General features: G+C 41.0%; 1 protein-coding gene across 4 annotated transcripts; it reads left to right on the top strand.

The window, feature by feature from the left end:
• The first annotated feature begins 4,312 nt into the window (after positions 1–4,312).
• Positions 4,313–23,299, top strand: kmo (kynurenine 3-monooxygenase). 4 transcript variants are annotated; one of them, XM_087138611.1, is made up of 14 exons: positions 7,799–7,978; positions 10,203–10,330; positions 10,723–10,792; positions 11,561–11,658; positions 12,110–12,199; positions 13,099–13,147; positions 14,759–14,846; positions 15,458–15,623; positions 16,356–16,613; positions 16,858–16,947; positions 18,268–18,325; positions 18,931–19,013; positions 19,873–20,034; positions 20,430–23,299. In XM_087138611.1, exons 2-14 carry the CDS (start codon positions 10,298–10,300, stop codon positions 20,547–20,549), a joined length of 1,365 nt encoding a protein of 454 aa, XP_086994737.1. In that variant the 5' UTR covers positions 7,799–7,978; positions 10,203–10,297; the 3' UTR covers positions 20,550–23,299. The 4 variants fall into 4 exon arrangements, with proteins under 4 accessions (XP_086994738.1, XP_022092443.2, XP_086994737.1 ...); XM_087138612.1 differs by lacking the exons at positions 7,799–7,978; positions 10,203–10,330 and adding an exon at positions 4,313–4,399; XM_022236751.2 differs by lacking the exon at positions 10,203–10,330 and having other exon boundaries at positions 7,790–7,978.
• The last annotated feature ends 358 nt before the right edge of the window (positions 23,300–23,657 follow it).

The following is a 23,657-nucleotide window of genomic DNA, read 5'->3' as shown; positions in this document are numbered from 1 at the left end:
ATTCCTTCACGGTTATCTTCCAGACTCTGCTGGGGAGGGGAAAGTGGAAATAGAAACGCCCCCATCACCCAGTGGCGTACCCAGGGGGGGGGGGAACCTGCCAACTATAGGTGGATAAATCGTTGAAATAAGCAGCCACTTTGGGATCCCAACAAACTTTCTGAAGTCATTTGTCGAACTGCTCTTTTGTCTATTGAGATCATATTTGATGTCAGAGCTCCTAAGATTAATTACGCCTGGAACTTGAGAAGAAAGTACCATAATAACCCATCCCCATCTGAGAACTATCGCCCTGGTTTCCCTGTTGCTCCCTACAGAACCATAATCCATTCAGATCTATCCACTCACCATACTCGACAAAGCAAACTGAGCTCTTTATTCCCTTGTCAACAGATTGATTAAAAATGATAAAATCCTGAATTGTTTCAATATGTAACCAGATCCTGAAAAAATTGAGTCCCAAGGCCACTGGGCAATTTGAAAGAGCAAAACAAAATAAAATGTATAAAGTAATGCCCTATATAATTTAGCTTGAAGGTGAGAATTTCGAGAGTAAATTTTGAAAGTGTGCAAAGAAACTGGTTTCCTTCGTGAGGACTAATGCAGTGCTAACGATGTGGAGAAGGGAGAGGCCCTCTAATCATGCCCAGTTGACGATCTGCAGACAGGGCAAAAAAAGTCAGATTCTACGTCACGAGAGACTTTAATTGTGACAAATATTGCACTGAAGCTCGGTTAAATAAGCATTAAGTTCCAGTATACAGGGAGACGATTATTTTTACTCTCAACTGGTGTTTTTCGAAGAAAACAATATGATTTTTAGATCTTTTATTTCACTTTTTTTTTCTGTGCAACTTTTGTACGTATACATGGGGCCGGCATACTACAAGTAAATGATCAGATATACAGTGAATTTCAAACTCGTATTTCTTGTTACTGGTGGAAAGTGAAACGATATCGACTCAATCCTCCTCCTCGTGGTAAAAAGATGTAAATTCTGTGTCCATTTAAAAAAAAAATAGAGAAAATCGAAGCGAAAAAGACAATAGCGGGTTGTTCGGTAAGGGAAACGCCAGTGACCTTCATAGACACCAGTTTGTGAGCCTTGCTGGTCCGCCTCAAGCAGCCTCTCTTCCCCAACAAGGGGGACGACATCCGGGAGACACTCTAAGCAGCCTTGCTCGGCCCTGGCCTTGAGTTCTTTGAACTTCTTCCAGGGAAGGAACAGCCTGTAGGTGTAGGAGCCATCGGGGTAAGCCGTTCCGATCATCAGGAAAGATTCCCGCGCCCACTTGTGGAGTTAGCTCTCGTCCATCGCAAACTGGAAAGAGCAAAACCCTCAAGAATGATGTCCAGAATTTCCTACCTGCTTAATGTTTCAGGTAGCAAATATACTAAACCCGAAACAAAATCAAATCATCAACATTAGTCACTACATGTATTATTCTACCGTTCTGAAACATTATTTTCAACTACACACAAGTTTCCACAAAAGTGACTTAACCGTGAATCATATGTTGAGGATAGTGAACACAAAGTGAGAACTCATCTGGCTAATTACACCTTGTCGCGCACCTGTCCATCCTCTGGTGGTATTCTTTCAACTCCATGTAACTGTGCGTATAATTATGTATTCCTGGCCGTATGTAGTTCATCTTTCCATACTCAAAAGAGTGTGTTTCGTACGATTGCGTGGACACCACCACATCCCGCGATAACCAGGTCTCGGCAAAGGGTGAACTGCCGGTGCTACGGCTGGTCGTGCAGAAGGTGAGAAGTTGATATGAATCAATCAGTCCTAAGTTTTATTAAATGATAAAGGCAGTGGCATACAGGAGCCTGCGAACCTCAGAACATTGTACTGCTGGATTACCAACAGTGGGCTTGATGTCTAAGTTTTTAGAAGATATGTGCATGGATCACATGGAATTCAAACCGGTCAACCGACCCTGGTAAGCTCGTCAGTGAAGTTGTACATGTTGCACGTTCAGGGTTCGAATCCCACCCGATCAAGCTTATGACTTTTCGTGCAATCTCTCCGACTACACAGCACTGAGTATACAACGCGCAGTAAAATTATGCATATTAAAAATCTGTCTTTAACTTACTCTAGAATGACGACCGTTCTTTCGTCTAGCTGTGCCCTGATTAATTTGTAACGAAAGTGAGTTTTGACTTCCTCTAAACAAATCTGTGTACAAGAAAAGCTCTACATGTAACCTAACTTTTGGTAACTGTGCCTTGTATATTGTAAATTGTAAATGGACATACGTTCCTTCGCGTAAATGTTTACAGTCGTTTCATACCAAGAATACTTGAAAAAGTACCCCAGTTTTACGAAGCCTCTCTGGGGATAGATGTCGAATATGAGGGCTCCAGCCCAAACAGTCCGAAGAAAACACTGAAACTCTATCAACGTAGCATCCCTCAAGGCAAATCACGTTTTTAACATCTTTAACCAACTTTCTCCAAACTATCTCAAGCACAACTTCACTTATATTAGAGATGTCCATCATTACCCCCACGAGATCCAATCAGTTCAATATTTATGCACCCACATCAAAGGAGCAGACATTAACTCGTTTTTTTTACACCGGGATTAAATTATGGAATTCACTGCCATCCACCCTGAAACAGTGTGCAAGGAAACCCTACTTCAAAACCTAGCTGAGTTTCCTTATAACGAAATTCGTGCTGCCGATAGAGCTAAATAAAGATGAAGATGTACCAGATATCCCCGCAGGATGCCACATATATTTTGAGTGCAATAAGCTTGAAACTGATGCCTCAATTTTATTAATGCTTGAATTTAGATATTTGTAGTGTAAATAATCACTGACATAAAGTTGCATTTCTTTAATAGAACATCTATTAATTACTGTCTTAATTATAATTTCAATTGATGAGCTAAGCGTCAAGTTTTATGGTTGTTATTTGGTTTGTGAATTTGTTGTTTTGGGGCTTTTTTGTTGTTCTCAACAACATGTATCTGTAATGGACGGGGTTAAACATAACAATTTTTATTATTTGTACAAGTGGTGGCTGTATGAAACAAAGCGCAATTTTCAGGGGGGTTGGGAGAGCAATGTTCTGATAGTGTATGTTGATTTGTTGACAGCTTTTATAATTTTTGATGGATTTTTTAAAATCTATTCTGCTGTACATGTACTTATTCAGATTAATTTCCTCACCAGGTGCACGTGGGACCACAATGGAAATAAGTTAATTCAATTTTGTGCGTTATCCCTACTGTTTCCACTATTGGGAATCGTTGAGTATGCTTTTATTTAATTTTTGTAATAATAATTTGTGGAAATAGTGAATAAATCAAATCAAATGAAAAACGTGGCGTAAGTAGTGGGGGGAGGCCTGTCTAGCACACTTTGACCTTTGACCTAAAAGAAAAGGTCATGAATATGCATAAGCATAATAATATGATATATGAATAGGAATGAAAATGGGTTTTAAAAAAGTTTATGGCACAAGGTGACCTGTTGCAACCCACAATCAGTTTTCAATTGTTCTTTCATACGCACAGTCACCCGCATGATCTTGTTTATGTAGTTCTCAAGTGCATTTACATATTCATTTACACATGCTTGTGCAGCCATGCACCTTTGAGTCTGTTCACAATTTTAAATTTTAATTAAGCATTCTCAACTGTTTGGGTCATGCCTAAATTTCAATCCACTACAAGTATAAGATAGGCAGTTATAGTATTGCAGTTGACCAGTAAGGACTACCTACCCGTGAGGATCATTTTGTACATAATTAATTGCTTTTATGTATAAAGAAGCACTGACATTGAATAAACCAATCATATGTGTCTTTGAAATCACTAGTACCATGGTATTTGGTCCAGTCTGTCACTTCTGTTGACCTTTATGGACATTGGAATCAATTTCCTAGTCACAGAGTGGTGTAAACTAGGCTTCCATCAAACAAACAGCCCAAAGGCATAGTCCACGATTATCCCCCATACGTTTGGATAGCAGCTCATTCTTGCGTTAGGTTGAATAAATATATTTGTGGGGTTATATTCCAGGTCAATTCCATCTCCGATATCAGGCCAGTCTACCGGTCCGCTGCAAAAGGTGTCAGCTGTCCCTTCACAGTATTCAACGTCACCAGTTCACCAGTGTGTGCAGTAAAATCTTGCGGTTTTATCGTGCCAAAACAAGTGAGGATTATTGTTCACCAGTTTGGGTTCCGATCATCGTTTGACTGTCTGTTTTAACATGGATATTTAGACAGTTCCTGTCTAAAAGCGTCATCAAACTGAAAGCCGTGTACCGCGGAGAGTAACGATACTGCTCATCAAGACCATGGAGGTAGAATCTTCCATGTCAAGACAAAGTGTGCCCCATGGCGCCTATGGATATCGATGTATTTTGTAATGGTTAGTTTTAATTTGCCAAACGTTTTAACCATTCTTTCATAATTTTTACGATGCCATCTAGCGTGCCACTCCGTTTCTCCTTCACACACGCCAGGAACGAAGTCCCACAATCCCTCGCTGATTTTTTTCGAAGGATCTGGTCATAAGGCCTAGGCCTATTTGCTTTCATTTGAGTGGCAGATTGTGGTTGTACAGACCATAATTATTTCGAGTCACGCTTTCACAGCTTATGGCAAGATGGCGGAAGAATGACCGGATTTGGAGAGCGTTATAAATATCTCACTCGATCTAACAGAATGCCACATTCGTGGTTTCTATGTTATGATCTGATGTCGAAAGTCTCGAACATGCCTCAGTGATATAAAAACATGAGCACGATACAATAATCGGGATCATCATCTGAATGGAGGAAGAGTCGATGCAAAGTGCAATTGACAGTGACAACTCGAGGAACATCACAATTTTAATTTCAAGTTTGCACGGCGCCGGTGCGATGTCAAACTGGTTATGATTTTTTTTCGAACGTAGGCGGTGCTATTTGTAGACTGACTGGTTTGTATGGAATTCCATATCTGCCGTCGCCCATCGTCCGTCGCATTTTTCTTTTTGTTGTGTCCAAATTCTGCCATTTACCAGTTCCCAACATGCCATTTTCCGTTGTGCGTCGTCCGTCGTGCGTCGTCCGTCGTGCGTCACCCATCAAATGGGTTGCATAGGACCTGCAAAAGCCGTTGTTATTAAACAAATGACAATGTGATGATTCCATTCACTTCTAAAGATCTTTTCCGAATAAGGCAAGTACAAATCCCACCTGCAAAGCATATACTAGTCACATAATTAATTAGAATAATGATAGACTACCCCTGCCCCTTGACAAGAAAATATCGGCTCTCTGAGAATTCAACCAAGTGTTTTTTGGGAAAAACATTTTCAGCAAAAATGTTCCGGCCAACTTATCCACAGTGTTATTCTAATTCGCATACTGTAAAAATGTGCCGACTTGTTTTCATCGAATTCCAAGAAGAAATCTGCCAACCGATATTTTATCTTGTCCTCTCAATTTCACCTTGAAATCCAGAAATACTAGACGTGCTGTGGATAACAAACTGTTTATTAAATGTATTGTTAAGGGGCAATTACCACTTGGTTTAAGTTTCAGAAAATATGACGTGTTGGTTTTTGTGGGTGTGTATGCCATGGTGGATAGACCAATGAGAACAGGTTGTCCAGCACATCAGTGTTATTTATGGGGCTAACAAGTAACGTTAATGTTTAAAAGACTTCTGTGAGCCAACCTGCAAATAAAGTCATGTCTAATTTGGAGTATACAGCAGATTTCATCATAGGTATACCCGCCCTCAAAATAATGTTGAATCAGTTCGTCTCTTATGAAAACTATTGGGAATCAAACATTGTAAATAATCTATTATTTACATTCCGTTCTGTGGGATATCGTGCAGGGACAGACAGAAATATCACATAGGCTATAGACCTAAAGTCTGGCTGTTAACGAGTAAAGTTACGTCTAGAGTAACTAAGTTATCGAGAAAAACAATCTACCCTAACAAAAGTCTATTTTGTTGATTTATTTATGTAACCAAAATGGCATTTTTTCGTTTACACGTTACTTAGCCGATGTCAGGATATTATTTTTTCTTTCAATTGGAGTTTGGCGCAACTGCAAAAACGAATTCATGTACATCTTCTAGTTCTATTGCTAAAATGAGAGTCAGGCATGGTGGATCGATCGAACAAGGACATGTACATGTGAAACGATCAAGGGTCAAAGTTAAAAATACCACTGTGCAAAAAAAAACACGCACGACGGGCGACGCACGACGGACGACGGGCTACGCACGACGGCAGATATGGAATTCCATAGGTTTGGGTGGCTTGTTCTCGTTTGTTCACGAACACCTTCACTTCTCTTTCATTTTTACAGTGTTATAGTGGATGGAGGCCTCTAAAAAGCATAGCTTGTCTCGTACCCCCAGTTATGTTTATACATACATGTATATGAAATACCTGTCACAAGTAACACCTCAATATGTTGTTCGTGGGTCGGCCGCTCGAACGTAGGGCCACAACCGGTTTAATTGCTGGCAAGCAACATGCAACACGGCGGTCACGTACTACATCATTCTTCGAGGTTTAATAGGGAGGTTTAGATGTACGTACGCCAGCGTGAACGCGAACGTGACAATTTGTTTGAAAGTTTAGATGCGCATCCCACACAAAATGTCCATTTTCCAATGAATACTCAAATGAAAGGACAAAATGATCTATCGCAGCCGGTAAATCTCTCAAAAGACGTGTAATCGGTCATCATAAACCAAGCATGAACAAATCCCAATTGCATAGCCTTTGCACTTTCCAAAGATGTCAATTCTATATCAGCTAATGTTCACCGCATAATTTTAAACCTTCCGAAAAAGTTGCAGTTTCTCACGCTTTGATCCAACGTGAACTTCTCATTCACGTGTGGGGCGTCCGTGCGAACTACCCGTACGTGCCGGTTATGCCAGAGACAATACGCACGAAGCACTGACGTCAGCAAGAGTCCACACTTTTGTTGCATTCGCGTTCACGTATAACGTGAAGAAATTGTGATCTTATGGAAGAATGACCCAGAATGAACTCCCTAGACTCAAGGGCTCCCATTGTAGGGCGAAGCATAGAAAAATGCTGCTGAAAAATTGTCCCAAGTGCCAGAAAAAGTGGAGGGATGTCATTTGAAAAGTGGCCGCTGACAAACTTAGGAACGTTCACTTTTGGGGGGAGGTGAGTTTGTTTTTGGTGAATAATTAAAATGTCGTTGGTTAACCTACTAAAAATTGAAAATCAATTGAAAGCTAAACGACCCTAGAACACTTTGTTTGTTTGTTTGTTGGGGTTGTTTGTTTGTTGGGGTGTTGGGGGTGTTTGTTTGTTGGGGTGTTGGGGTGTTTGTTTGTTTGTTTGTTGGGGTGTTGGGTTGTTTGTTTGTTTTTAGATGCCTGAGGGTCTTCGGTTGCCTGCACCCGGGCTGCAAACTTGGTCGAATTTACATTGTCCTCAATGGGGCTTCAATTAGTTCAGCGCACCCCCATACTACTCATGTTGTGAGTTTGAATCTGATACCCATACTCAAATCACCAATTTTTAATCTGATTTACTAAAATTACTTCTGGGAGCAAGACGTACCGGTTGCATGCGGCGCTAGCACGACAACGACGACGTTGCAGCTATCTCACTAACTGGCGCGCTGTCTAATTGTGAGTCGTGAGGGGGCGCATTATGCACGGTGTCCGCTAACAAGCACTAACGTCTTGAAACCAAGACTAGCTAGGGACCAAAGCGCGGCGCTATAGCTGTACGTACGTACAGGGATGTCACGTCGACGTCCAGCTCGCGCGCTCGCGGATATGCAGCAGAGATCAGGCAGACGTTATTTAATATCTAAGACCATGGAGACCAGGACTGTATGAGTTGCGGTGCCGCTGTTGTTCTGAAGCTGCGTAAACACTAGTTTTGGCGAACATGGGTAGCACAGCCACGGATGTATCCTCTGTTAAAGTTGTTATTATTGGGGGTGGACTGGTTAGTAAACTTCTGTTTTGATTCCAAGTTTCCTGGGCGCAGGCAGCATCTAGGAAAGAGTTCAACTATGGACGAAGGAAAATCGTACATGTATGCATGGTATGCGGACGCGTACTACAAGTAGTGGGGGGGGGGACTAGGCCCAGGCCTAGTACTGCGTTAACCTACATCGTCAGATTGTGACTGGACAAGACATCCCATGCATATTAATCCTTTGATTTGGAGACTGTCTAAAAAATTCAAAGTGTTCTTTTAAGTCAACGACTGGGTATTTTCCCTCCTGAATTGAACTTTTCTGGACATGTTTTTGCTTTCTGATAGTTCACTCTCAGACCTGCAGACTTTTGCCTACGAAATACGGGGTTCATAACCTTTAGCTCCCTGTTCCTATTACATATATATGGGAACAAATTGTCCTTTTTTGAAATAACCTATTTTAACAAGTTCTTTGCGATGCCCTCTTACATATTAGAAAAGAAAACAGGGCTTTTGGTTTTTGAGGGAAATTTTGGGGTAAAACGGCAGCATTCTGCAAAGAGCTGTGAACGACAAATAAGCGAATGTAGTCTGGTTCCTTGACCTGGATGGAGATTTGTTTTGATGAATCCAAAAAGCCTGAGTCAGGTATCCAGATGAAAAAGAAAATGGCATGATTCGTCGAATGAATGGTTGTGTTTTGCCAAACTCGGGTTAGAAATTTGAAGTTTTCTTGCTTAAATATTGTCAAAACTTACCTAAACTAGGCCTATCCGGATTGAGTAATGGTTCCTTAAGGTCAAAATGTTAATTAGTGTGAGAAAGTGGACTTTGTTTCCTTATTATAGGAACAGGGTGCTAATGGATATGAATCCCGAAATACGTGCCTACCGGTTCGATATGCACAATATGGTGCTCTTCATGCCGAGTGACAAGAAGCAAGTAGGGCCTAGGCCTAATGCCAGCCTACATGTATAAATACACAGGTGTAGGGCATATAAGCCCATTCGGTATTTCATTTGCACATGGCCTAGGCAACTGGCCTTGACGAACCTTTTTTTTGGATAAACAAGCCGTGCTCCATAGCAATGCACATGTTCGCACCTAGTATTTTTTTCGACTTGCTATTCTAGTTCGGATTTTTCCGAAATTAAAAAAAAGATGTTCTACAATGTGCCTGGGCAGTTTTGGGATATATATGAAAGGTGAATGAAGAACCCCCTAAATATTTCTTTTAAAAATTCATGTTAAGTGCAGAAAGTTGAAAATAAATGAACTCTTACTCATTCGAATGCCAAGTCTATGCTATACCGTACCACTGGCTATGCTATGTGGGTTTGTTTATCCAATTTTTATCCCACAATTCCTATGACCTGGTTTATTCAGTATTCCTCCCTGCGTAATACCTTGATGGCCTGCATCGGGCACAGGTTACCCCCAGAACTGTGGGGTCCGAGCGCAGCCGACAGCGCAGCCCCGAGTTTTGGGGTTATGCTTTGATCTGTAGAAGTCCCCCTCTCCCTGTTGCTCTGGATAGAAAAAAGATTAAAAAATTGAGTAAATAATGAAATACAAAACAAAAGTCTAAGTGAGTGCATGAATACCATTGTCAACAATGTATGTCATATAATGTTTCACCATCGTTTCCGCTTGTCTCAAAAGATGAGACATAAAAAATGTCCGGCTTGAAACCCCCCCCCCAACAAAGCTGGATCGGCCTCTGCTTATGTCCTCCCAGTACTTGGGCCATATTGGACATGCCAAATTAGGAAAACAAGGCAAGAACTGGCTTCAGGTCCAGTATGCAAGTTCTATGAATGTCTTAGCAGGCCTCATAATTGTAGAGCAGTGGTAGATCCAGAGCTTATAAGAAGAGGTGGCACCCGGCTGAAGGGGGTGCCGTAAATGGAATGGAACCCAATTATATGAGCAGGTTATTTTCAGTGATAATTTTTGTCCTAATAGGGATTAGATTTAAAACAAGGGGGTAAAAGGAAAGGTGTCTTCCTCTAAAATGAAATCTTAAAAAATGAGGGGAGGGGCTTTGAGGCATGCCCCCCTCTAGATCAGCTTCTGCTGGTGTGTATGGTGCCGTCATCATTCTGTTGTGATGTTGGAAAACAAGTAGCTCTTTTATTGTATAAAATATTCATAAATGGAAGATCTGTGCTAGTCAGGTGGGGGAAGAGCACTGGGTATAAGGGATCAAAATATAATCTTTCCAAGGTGTTTTTTTTTTCTTTTTTAGTTGAGGAGATGAACAAACAAATTGACTGGAGTGGGATTTGAACCTGAGACCTCCGGAATATCGTACCGGAGTTCTACCAACTGAGCTATCCAGCTATGCATTGGTGGCTTTTCCCATTAGTCAATTATGTTAGTTCAGGGACGCTAGTCAGAAGTCATTTAATCTTGAACACTGTATAGTCACAGATCACACCCGAATTGTACACGATACAACTTGGGAAGTGGTTTGTTCCCAGTACAGTTTGTTCCATGATCTTTTTAATTGAGATGACAAAGTTCACCTGTCCCTAAAGAGGGATGGGGTTCGTGCCAGGTGCAAACCCCCCACCCTGTGGGGATCTGCCACAGACTGAGACTTTATTAAACTCTCATTAAAGAGAGACAAGCAAGGGCATTGGTCATTTGATTGTGATTAAAATCATCAGTTAATCCTTTGGTTAAATAAATTAATACATGCACCATAAATTAAACAGTCTTTATGATAATTTACTGATTTTCATATTCATGGCCTTTATTGGCAGGTTGGAGCGCTGGAGGCTATTTTTATGGCCAGGCGGGGTTTCCAAGTGGATTTGTACGAGTCCAGAGAAGGTATGCTACACCCTCACATATATGTATGCAGGAAAAAAATCAAACAGTGTTCTGAGAGTCTTTTGTTCTTAGGTCTTGAAATAAAAGGGCCTGCGGTATGAATGGAAATATTTGTTAAATTTACTAAACGTTTCTTGAAACTTTCACACCATATTCAAAAGTTTAGCCAACACTTCTTGTGTACATAGCAGGATCGGCATGTTATCTTCTCATACATAAATTGAAAAAGCATCAAATTGCTATTTATTAGTTGTAGGCCATAGTTATTGTACACGTATTCACTGTCTTTATAAGTTTGTATCTTTAGTTAAAGACGGAAAATCAGCAATTCAACTCGAAAATACCTGTTAAATATTAGTATTGCACACTCATAACTCACAATGGTAACCCTAACGATCCTCCGACCAACCAAACTCCAACACCAGGATTTGTTAGAATCTCTTAGGTTTATTACTGCACTGGTATACTGGTTGTGTTTTAGGTGGGATTAGGCTTACCGCAAATAAACAGAGTCCAACTGTTTATTTGCACAGTTCGCTGGTGTTGGGATTTGCAAGAATGAGGATGGTTCGTTGTGAATCACTCTAGGGAGTTAGGGTTAGAGAACAGCATAAGTTGAAAATCTTGAATTACATTAAAATGATTATTTTACTACACAGATGAAAGTGTTTTTGAGGCAATAGGAAATGAAAAACTTTCCTTACAGGATACTGTAAGTAATAAATGACATTTCGAAGCACTACATCGTTTCTGCTCATGTCTTGACAGACATCCGCACCTCGGAGCGTGTGATTGGGAGGAGCATTAACCTGGCATTGTCTGTCCGAGGGAGAGAAGCATTGCGATTGGTTGGATTGGAAGACCAGGTAAAAGGATGTAATGTAATGCTTACGACCAGTGGTACGCTAATTAATAGTACTTCTCGGCGTTTGTTCAAATCTGGACTTCTGTTGGCTTTGCCGTAAGCTCCTCACTCATTTTGAAACCTTTACTGATGGAGCCCAATGAAGATGCTCCACATGCTGGCATCTCATTCAACAACCTGACAATTCATCCCCGAGCCGTGTACAGAGAGAGTTTGCGATGCGAGTGTCACCATTGCTGGAAACCAACTGTCAGGTGTGTGAACCATTGCAGACGGACAGCTGGTATACAATAACCACACTCTCTACTGTTTCAGAATCACTCGACCATTTTATTTTCAAAACCGGAAGCTGGCACTGCCCTCTCTGCTTACGGCGTTGTATCATCCTGATCTCCTGAGTGCTGAAAGTCTGCCCTGTGTCTGTCATGATGTGTTTTTTGATTTAACCTCAGATTGTGAGTAGGGGTATACCAATGCATGCCCGCCTTATCCATGACGTCTCCGGGAAGAAGTCAGCTCAACCCTACGGGAAAGAAGGCCAGGTACATACACGTAGATGCATTCATGTAGCACAGTTTCCTTTTAACACGCAGCTGGGTCATTCCATGAGGTTGGGGCACAATTTGTGACGGTGTCAATTGTTACGTAGATTCCGTAAAAATGAACAGCTATTTCCCTGCATGTGGATTCCAAATTGAGATTGTTCACATTGTGTAAGGCTGAATACAGAGGTGTGTGTTATTTTTACAGAGTAAATGACCCAATCCACAGGTCATGACAGGTGGTAAAAGTTGGGGATGTAACAAGTGACACCGTCACAAATTGGGCCCCAACCTCATGGAATGACCCAGCTCTGTAGACATGGACATGAGGTGCAATGCAAGCAGCTGTCACACCTTTCAACTAACATCGTAGCAAACTTTTCCACTGGCCTCATTCCGTACACACTGGTGCATGCTCATGAATACATATGTACTTGTTGATAGGGCTACACTTGCGTTCAAAGAGACATGTAAGAACCACAAACGTAAAGGAACCATTCCCCCCCCCCACCCACCCAAGTCTGTTCCATGTGCCTCTTTCCAAATGCACCACATCCTAGTTACCAGGTCACGGGGGACATCTCATGTGTTGAAATACAGATGTTATGGGGACCGCAGACGTTATGGGGAGACATTTTGGTTCCCTCAAGGGGGTTCCTCCTTTCCCACCAAAAGAAATGGTCCTCTAAACACAGGGAAGGCGTGCCCACACTCTCATGACTGTCCTGCCCATCTCTGACCTACATGTATTCATAAACACTATATACATGTACTTACTGTTGTCTTATGGCTCGTGAAAAAATGTCCTACTTCGTTTCTGCAGAGGGGGTCTTGTGCCTAGACTCATACATGTAGTTTCCCCCAAGATATACTCATTACATCTTGTTTTTCATTTGCAGTTCATTTTGTCAGTGGACAGACGGCACTTGAATGAAACGCTCCTGACCGGTGGGTCACACATTGTCTGTCATTAGCAGTTTCAATCTTGATTGATATGTTAGCCCTCTCTTTCAGGGATGTCTTTGGTGTTGAAATCCATATTGATGTACCCTTAATAGGCTGTATGCACTCAAGGAGAAACTCTCACTGGCCCCGTAGTTACGGGGAGCTGCACTCGTGTTGAATAATAGTTAATTTGGGGATGTACAAATTTCTTATAGTAACAAATGTTTGTCCCCGTAATTTCAGCTGAAGTTTAAAAGAAATGAATTTCACATTCATGGGAGTTTGCCATTCCAACCTTAATGTTTGGCTGTCTTTTCATTTTGTACCCACAAGGGCTTATAATACTTATAATCACATAGTTGAGCTGGGGACAGCAGTTTAGAATAGCGCGATTATACAACCTCTGCCTTCCAATGTCAACTTGACCCGTATCTGGTTTCTAGTGTGCTTGCTAAGGTAGAAGTTAAGGTTCGCAAAAAACCAAAAGGCAATCAGCAAGTTTTTATACACCGATCTGAACAGATCTACTTGTAATTCTATTTTTTTTTTCATTTTTAAGTACCGTAATTTTCCGAATATGAGCCACGGCTTATATATTGATTTTCACGGTAAAGAATGTCTCTGTGGCTTATACGCCGGGTGGTTTGTACCGCAAACTTTGAAGGATAAAATCAGTCACAAAAGTTATGGCCGGGCCATGCGTACCACGTGCAGGTGGCGCAGTCATGTTTTTGTTGGTTGTTGTTTACATGTGAAAACTCGAACCTTGGAGAATAAATAAAAATCCAAGTCCAACCGAGTGGCCCTGTATTCTATAGTTGTACCAAAATTCAAGTTGTCCTGATTTCAAGTAGGGAATTCCCCGAGTCTTGGAGTCATGAAGTGTGTACGTATTCTTAAACTGTACTTGCTCTGTCTGGCCACAATTTTTTGTGATTATATTCCTGCTTTTTATTCAATCTCATGGTGTATTTTTTACAGACATATAATCGTATTACTAAGATTTTTTTTATTCTTGTAACCTAAATATTTCTTTCTCCCTTGAAACAAAAATCAACCTCCTCAATGGCGTACATGTACCTTTGTGTGGCAGATCTTTCGTCTTTTTGCCAATTGTGTTTGGCGTGACATGCCACAGAATTTCGGGGTTTTTTCACGTGGGGTTTTCTAATGACAACACTTTCTGTGGTCACGTGGTTATTGAAAAGATTAAATTAAAATTAAATTTGAGGATCTAAAATTCACTTTTTATGGTGACACTCGTTCGCATATTGCTTACTTTTATTAGGATTGCACACGTACGATGGTGTAGTGGAACCATTGATGCACTGTACTTTATTACATGCTGTATTGGTGCTTCAGCATGCAGGAAGCCCTTCGTGGTTGGATCGCAGTGCGGCTTATACGCTGGTGCGGCTGATACACCGACTCTAAATCTTATTAAAGTTACCGATTTTTACGTGCTGCGGCTTATACACTGGGTGGCTTATATTCCAAAAATTTACGGTATGTTGTGTTGGTGCTTTGTTGCGCATTATTCATCCCACAGTAGACAGATTATCAGCTGGACGTTCCCATGTCTTCCACCTGGTTGACTTTTTCCTCTTTCTGCAGAAGCTGAGAGGTTCCCAAACATACGTCTGCATTTTTCTCACAAGATGGCGCAGGCAGATTTTGACAGTGGAGTCATCTTCTTCACAGAGCAAGTGTTACTATAAATTTAAATATTTTTTCAGTGTAGCTTGTAAAACAATATCTTGCAGATTGAGAAATAGTGTTAACAATTCTTCAATTTCTGATTGTAATGGCAATCATTAAGGCCGTCAGGATTTTAGCCGTCATTTGCCATGTTGGCCAAATGGAAAATGTGTACCGACTTCTGCTATAATCCTGACCATGTTGGCAAGAAGTAAAATTGATACTGCATTTGCAAAAGAAATTGCTGAAATATTTAAGCGTTTAGCTGAAACTCTCTGTTTTTAAAAACTTGCTTGCTGGCAGGACTATTGCAGTTCTTTTTTTTTTAGTGAAAGAAATGCATAAACAAAGTACCATTTTGAAAAATTAAAAAGTGTGAAAAAACACTTGGAACCTTTAGAGTTGGAGTCCACCGTCAATTCATGAGTTACAGGGAGATCTTGTAAGCCATCGGTGAAAGACCCCCTAGGCCCCTCTCTTTTCACTCTTGACATCCCAGTTCAACTTATCACGGTTTATTACTTTTGCTGTACTTGATAAAATAGCAGAGCCACCTGGCGGTGGAGAAGATGAAATGGTTATGGTGAACTGTTGCTTTAATTTAAACTTCTCCAGTAAGGATGGGTCAAAGGTCAAGGCATGCCCGGACCTCACCATTGGCTGCGATGGGGCATACTCCACCACGCGACGTCAGATGATGCGCTGTGGGCGCATTAATTTCAGCCAGGAGTACATACCGCATGGATACATGGAGCTGTGCATGCCGCCCAAAGACGGCAAGGCAAGACTACAATTGTGTTCTTCCTGAAACAATCGTTATTGGTATTTGGAATTAGCATTGACCCATTGTTGTTCCCTCCTCCGCCACACTGTGCCAGGTTGTCAGGTTTTGATAAGTCATGTTTTCTAAGGCCCAGGGTGGGAATAAGCCCTTTGCGAGTTAAATTTGAATAAAATCTGGTACACTGAGTTATCTGATTACACATAAACAGAATGATTTGAATTCCCCAGACTAAAGACACTTGCCTATACCTCGTGATTCACAGCAAGCTTGCACATAGCGACCACCATCTCTGGAACGGACTGGTTCCTTTGAGCCCTTCTTATCCATTGGAAACAGTGTATTGTAGCAAGGTGTCTCTTATGTAACTAAGCAAAAGCTTGCCCTGAATCATGATGTACAGCAACAGTGTTTTTAGTTTGGAGAATTCACACTGTTATTTCCACGTGAATTTAAAGCACTCAGTGCACCAGATTTTATTCAAATTAACTCGCAAAAGGCTTATTGATCACTTCAGAAGTGACCATATCGAGCATCATAGGTGTGGCTGCTGACAGTGAGAAAGGAATTAAACCATTGATAGGTCATCAGTACCAGGAACATTCAGTTGCTTTACTCCCAGGGGAGATTCTGAAAGGTTTTACGGGACAGATGAAGCACCTTCAGCCTCAAATTTCGTGGCTGTGTGAGACCTCGTGCAACTCAGCATTATATCACCATTTATCATCGCAGTTTGCCGACAAGGAAAACTATTTGCACATCTGGCCGAGGCATGAGTTCATGATGATCGCCCTGCCCAACCAAGACTGCACATTTACCTGCACGCTCTTCATGCCATTCCAAAACTTTGAGGAGGTCAACGCTGCTGGGGGACAAGCTCCCTTGGACTTCTTCCGGAAGTACTTCCCGGACGCAATCCCGCTGATTGGGGAGGAGGCCATCTTAACAACTTTTGAGGAGAGGCAGGGCCTTCCCATGGTGTCAGTCAAAGTAAGTTTGCTTCTCCTGGAAAATTTAGATTAATTATCTGTTGAAATAAAGGCCTCTTAAGCTTTCTCCTGTATTTTTTTGGGCACATCGCCGTGGAAAAATGTGTGAGTAGATTTCTTTCTTCCCAAGGACATTAAAGCATGGCATATGATGGAAGATTTTTCGCCTTGAAATACCTAATGAAAAGTCGCTATTTTGCAAGAGATTGAGGAGTCTGTCCACATATTTGTTTTCTTCTTAATAGTGTTCTCCTTACAACTATATGGACAAGGTGGTGATTCTTGGTGATGCGGCGCATGCCATGGTGCCATTTTACGGCCAAGGAATGAACTGTGTAAGTTTTTCGGTCAGGTGCCGATGTGTGAATGTGAATTTGAGTCTTGTATTGGGCAATGTTGTAGTCGAGTCCATCTCAAGTCCTCTTGTAAGACCAGTTACAAGTAACAGGATTAAGAGCAAAGGTGCAAGCTGGATAACTCTGCCCAAAAGGTGTAATCACCATGAGCGCCATTTGAGCAAGCGATACGCCTGCGTGGTTCACGGTAATGCTTAGCCGCAGGCTCACCAGGTGCACGTGCCTGCTGTGGCACCTGCACCTGTGCATTAATGTGCATTGGGCAGGCGTATCGCTTGCTGAAATGGCGCCCATGCGATTCCAACGTTTTACGTGTATTCACAGTGAAGTTTTCCATTTTGTGCTGCTATGTGGCACTATACGATCTTTGGTTAAGAGTGACCAAGGAATGCTTTTGTTGCAGTTCATCTGAATAGGTTGTGACTGGATCAAAAACTGATAGCTGACTCCGGCAGGTACAGCCTTGGTCTTTCCTGTTGTGCGTATTTATATTCCACTGAAGTGAGACCACTTTACCGAGGTAATGCAAGTATCCAGCTCTCTTTCAACAAGAGCGGTCACTGAAACGGAATGCTTGCCTCAAATTCAGGAATGGAAGTGACTCAGACCTATGCGTGATACCTCCTCAGCTGAATGATGTAATTGAGACTCCTCAAGACCATCACGATGAGACCAGCAATCTAAGTCGCAAGCTATTAAAAAAAAAACCGAATTCCTTTGTTATTGTTCCCCCTGTTACTTGTGACCCGTCTCTGTCAGCGGTCTTGTGTCTGGTCTTGTGTCTGGTTTCGTGTCTGGTCTTGCAGTGGTCTAGGCTACAATACCGTTTAGTACTGACTTGTAAGAAGTTGTTTTAGGAGCTGTGTTAATGTACTTCAGGTCCACTGTGGGTCCACAGACCACTAGACACGAGTGTCTTTTATACACTGAATACAATGAATGTTGGTCAAGTCATCCCCGGGTCAAGTCTTCCCTGAGTCAAGTCATCCCTGGATCAAGTCGTCCTCCGTATAAATAGTTAAATTATAATCATAATGTAACTTTTTTTTTATTTATTAATAATCAATATATCAGACAGGACTGAAGTACTGAGTTTACTCTGGAAAGTGTATTGGCTCTAAAAAGAAAAAGAAAATTACATGTACAGATAACACTTGTAAGAACTAGTGGGGGAGCTCTTGACCTGGAGACGACTTGACCCGGGGACGACTTGACCAAGGTTTCAATTTTGGGGGACGACTTGAGTACTCGGGGACGACTTGACCTATTTCCAATACAATGACCCCTTTTTCTCCTCAGGGGTTTGAAGATTGCATTGTCTTCAATGAGTTCTTAGACAAGTTCAGCAATGATTTTGGTGAGTGTCGGGTTGTTACTTGTTTTGAACTTGACGGCAGTTCTTTGATGTTTTTTTCTCAATTGGCCATAAGCCATTACTTTTAAAGTGAAGTTGAACTGTGGAAATCCTTGTGGAAAAACTTGGCTAGTTTATGTTGCCTCCTCCAAAGTCATGGTGAGGGCGTTTAGCTTGGCTTTTCTTCTCACTGTGAAGGAAGATGTCACTAGTTTTATGGAGCTTCCAAGCACAAGTGTTGAGCATATAAAGGATATTGCATATCAGAGATATGTTATAGTGTATTAGTCACAGGATGTAATTGTTGTTTGTGATTGATGGTTAGCACTTACACTATGCACTTACGTCCAACCTATAATTAACTGGAATTGTTGAAATTGCAAACTACTGTAGCATTGAAAAGGCCAAATTCCATCAACTGACACCATTGTTAGCTCTCTTTTCACACAATTCACTGATGGTGAAATCTACCAAGCTCATGTTTGCTCCTTGCTCATGGCAATTTGGACAAATTGGCGCAAGTGACAAAACCTGATTGACAGCACATGGTTCAGAGTCATGTATGCAAGACTGAATCTTTGTGCCAACATTAACTGTTCTCTCCGCAGCCAAGGCCTTGCCTGCTTACAGTGAACATCGTAACCCTGATGCCAAAGCTATGTGCGACCTAGCTATGTACAATTACATTGAGGTACAGTGACTAAAATCCGATCATTCCATCTTGTTCTCAGCAAAAAGAAAGTGGAGAGCTGTACAGCGGGCTCTGTGTTTGTTATTGCTGCAGAATAAATGGCAAATTCCTCTAAAGAGATTTTCTTTAAACTTCAAATGCTCAGAAAGTTACTTTAAGAAAGCCAACTGTTGAATATGTATTCTAGTTCTGTGTTTTTGTCGTGTGTGGCCAAAATGTTTGCAAAATGTTGAAAAATTTGTTCCTAAAATTGCACACAACGGCAGACACAGTAGTGTGAAAAATGTGGATATTTGTAGCATCCACAATAAGGTGAAGTGTAGTCATCACTGGCAAATGCTTTGTGCATATATCTTGAGATCACATGACATTGTCTATGTAGTAATGTTTGCAGTAGAGGTATTAATGCAGAGTAGTGGATGTGGGGGGATGAACCCATCCCCATTTTTCTGTTTTTTGGATCAGACGTACGTTTTTTATTTTCCCCTGATTTTTTTCTTTTCTTCTCGCATGTGCATGTGTATATGACAGTGGATGATTCACAGTTATGAATGCAAGATTGAAGCTTTGTGCCAACGTTTGATATTAAAAGCCTGAAAGACAGAAGTTGTCACTTAAATATACACTACACTTATGTTGGATTCACCTCACGTTCGGCATCCCCTTATGCACATGTCACATGTCCCCCTCCCCCACCCCCCCCCGTAAATGTCAGGTGTTAAATCAGTGACACTCTTCGATCACTTTTGCAAGGGGCTAAAGACAAAAGTAACCCAACACAAAGTCGGTGATGACTTTGTGACTGATGATGATGGTGATTGTTTTCGTCTGATTTGGTTGGCTTTATTTTGGTTTCCAGATGAGATCCTTGGTGAACTCCCGCTGGTTCCTGTTCCGGAAGCGAGTAGACCAATTTTTGAACTGGCTGATGCCAAACAAATACATTCCCCTCTACACCATGGTGACATTCAGTCGAATACGATACCACAGTGTCATACAGCAGTGGAAGAAGCAGAATACGGTGAGCACTTTATCCACTGACACTCTGTCAAATTCATTTGAAATAGTGGCTCAAACTGGGCCATGGTTATTAACTGGTACTCCGGCTCGATTTCATTTTCAAATATAGTTACTGAACAGTACCAGTAAAGCGGTCACAAGCTGTATAAATCACATTTAAATCCTGGTAACCTTTCTCCAACCCGGACCATTTTTTTTCTCTGCTCAAATCTTTTGCATTAGTTTTATTTCCATAATTAGTAGTATTTCCATAATTATCTATAACTAATTCAACTCCTAAGATTTTTTTTGGTAGTCTAATCTAAAAACCCACTTCCCTGACAGTGGTCGTCATTGTCAGAGTCTTATGCGATGGTTGCCTACCGAGTCTTTTTGACTGTCCATGTTCTTTACCAGGTTGTCAGTAATGGGCTGCTCTGTCTTCTGTGCCTACCTGCCATCATTGCTGGAGTGATCATGTTGAAACACCTCAAGCCGGACATATTCAGCTGGTTGAAAATCATGGGAAAAGGCTGAATTATTTTACAGATCGTATTTTCTCTGTGGCCACCATTTTCAAACACCTTGCCACTGGTTAGGTGCACTGTAAAGCAAGAGCCACAAAGAAACTTGTACATGTATTCACATAATGAATGTGTATGAGTGCAGTGTTAAGAATGTCATGAGATGACAGATGGAATGTTCCATTCCCGCAGCAAAGCTGTGTGGAATGGAACATTCCATTTGTCACAGAATGGAATAATTCCTTCCAATTTAACGATGTGAAACATTTGTTGCTAGTTTTATACAACACCTGAGTTAGTTCAGTAAAAAAAAATCTTGGCATCATGTGAATACATGTAAATCTCTGTATGATCCGAGTGGTCAAAAATTTCTTGTGACCTTAAATCTTCTTTGTACCTTCGATGAAACTTCTAATATGGCAGTACAGCCGTGCCATGCATTTTGACAAATAATTCAAATGGCATAGATTGACAACCCAGCAATCAGATTGCAGGGATTTGTTCTGGCATTTGTAAAAAGTTGACAACCTATTTTCAAGTTTTTTTTAATAAATATTAGTTACACTCTCAAAAGTTCTTTACTCTCGTAGTATTATGTAAATATGAACGTGTCTTATTCCAGCAACTACCTGCCAAGTTTCACTTACTGGCACACAGGAATTGGTGCAAGCGTTTCAGGGCAAATAGTGGCCCAGTGGGAATGGAAGAATTAAAAAGCATTGCTTTTAGTGACACTGTGCAGGCTGTGTGCCTTTCTCAACCATTTATATATTTGTATACTGGTACGGCGTAAGTCTGCTAGAACTTGCTGTGAATCCTGTGATCTTCCACTGATGTCTGAAGCTCTGAGGATTAGTAATTGAATGAGTCAAAACATATGAATGGGAACTTGTCCTAAAATAGTGCGATTTAGCAACAGGGTCTTATGTCCAGAGAATTGATAGTATTACGTACTGATGAATTAATTTTGGAGATTTTTGCCCTTCCTGACGTGTATTTTAACACTGTATGCTCAGTGTATGACCCGGAAGGCTTGTGAAAAAAAAACAAGCGTACTTGGGTGGGACTCGAACCCACGACCTCCTGCTTACTGGTGCAGACGTCTTAACCACATACTGACAAGGAAAGCGTACCTGGTATATAGATATTTGAATTGCAAAAGGAGTAGACCACTGTCTCATTGGATGTACAGTGTTGACTGTGCATGTGACATAACAAATACAGTGTATAAGTTGAGTGTTGTTTGCAAGGATTCCATTCACTAAAATTTGTACTTTTATGTGAAGCAGTACTGTTTAGGATCATGCGTCAAGGTCAATTTTAAGACAGGGCATTGCTCTTTATCAGCATCATGTCCATTGGTTTATGTTGGGCATTTTTTAAATGGTTTGTATCACCCTGTTAATTTATTGCCAATTTTACTGTGTACTGCGTCAAGTCAAAATGAGTCGAAATCAGAAAAGAAACACACCAGCTAAAAACTGAAAATTAACAGATAAAAGCCCCTTTCTGGCATACAACCTTCGAAACTGTTTGAACTCTGATGTTTCTTCTGTCTTAGACAGTGAACAGAATTGTTTTGAGGTTTAATTGCCCTTTGTGGCCTTATTATAATTCATGTTTTGCGTTTTTTTCTTTATTTTAAACATTGCCTGTGAGGTTTGCAACCTCATTGCTGTGTGGGTGTTTGTTTGCTTGAAAAAGTTTGTTGAATTGCGCTGTGAAATTGGGGCAACATACCAGTTTCTCAGAGGGCCCCTCTTAGTTCACAAATGGATTAAGGACAAATGTATTTTTGTTGAAAAAATGCATATTACATATTTTCTTTGCTTGCCCCGGTTAAATTGAAGCTGAGCCGAAGGGTTTTTTTTGGGTTGTTTTTTTTTATTTAGTCCATCAGACTTTTCCTATTCACTCTTTGCATGCTGCCGCCATAGGCATGCAGAGCCTCAATTTGGCAGTTTTACACACGAAATATAGTTGGTTCAGTGGTTCGCTTGTGTGTTGCTTAGCAATTTTGCATGTGCTGCTTTAGTTCTTATACAATGCAATTGGACAATATTTCAAAAAGCTGCGTTAACACGATTCTGACGCGATTGTTCAAGCTGCCAGTTTAAGGCTCTGTAGAGCATGCAAAGAGAGCATAGAGATTGTAATTGTTAACCCTGGCTGATATTGGAAGATTTGCATGGTTTAGAGTGCAGTTTCGTTGTGTTCTTTTCACTTTCCTGAAATTGTACTATTTGGGTATGAAAGCTTCAATTTTTCATTTACCTTTTATTGACTTAATTGGTATCGAAATCATTATAAAGTTAGTGTGAGTTATTAACTAGAATTATTTTAAGAACATTAGCGAAGACAGGGTTAAATTGCACATCATGAGCATGAGAGAATTTGGCTCTTTCAAATGGCATGTGTCTCCATATTCCACTCAGTTGTTGGCAAGTTGGTTGGGTGTGCTTTTTTGGGGGGAGGGTAGGTGTGAGTTTGTTTCTGCATGCATTTGGGGACCCTGAACAATAGAGGACAATAAGGTCCCCGATTGACAAGAGGGTCCCCGATTGACAACTGTGTACGAAACATATGGGTGGTCTTCTAAAAAAGTTGAAGTACAAACAAAAGAGGAACAATAGGGGGTCCCCAGTTGCAAGCAAATACACACTTGTGCGTGTTTGTTTATTTTTTCATTTTTTGTGCAATTAATGCTATTTTCGATTGGTGAAAAGGCTCTGCTATAAGAAAGTACGTTTTGAGTCAGTTTTATAGTGTCGTAGTCCCGCACAAAAAGGTATTGTTTGTAAGTAAGCATGGTCAAGGAGAAAGTATTAAACATTATGAAATCAGGAAAGGAAGATCGGGTACATGGGAGCTGCCAATCAAAGGATTCGCAGCCATTACCTCGCAGAGGGATTTTGCTATTTCCTGGTCCGAGTAACTTGGACTCTAGAAATTGCCTTTTTAGATTAGGATTTAAATCCTGAAGCTTTTTCAGACGGATCTGGATTCAGGATTTAGACACATACCCAACCATGTCCAGATGTTTAAAAAGGCAATTTGTAGAGTCCAAGTTACTTGGACAAGTTATTTCCCAGCTCAAAAGGGATTTACGGACTTCCTCTGG

This window comes from Acanthaster planci, linkage group LG07 (assembly GCF_054643075.1).
Source record: "Acanthaster planci isolate LZ-2023a linkage group LG07, COTS_SCS, whole genome shotgun sequence".
NCBI classification, from domain to species: Eukaryota; Metazoa; Echinodermata; class Asteroidea; order Valvatida; family Acanthasteridae; genus Acanthaster; species Acanthaster planci.
The sequence above is the reverse complement of the archived record's forward strand: the minus strand, read 5'-3'. Positions and strand labels throughout refer to the sequence as shown.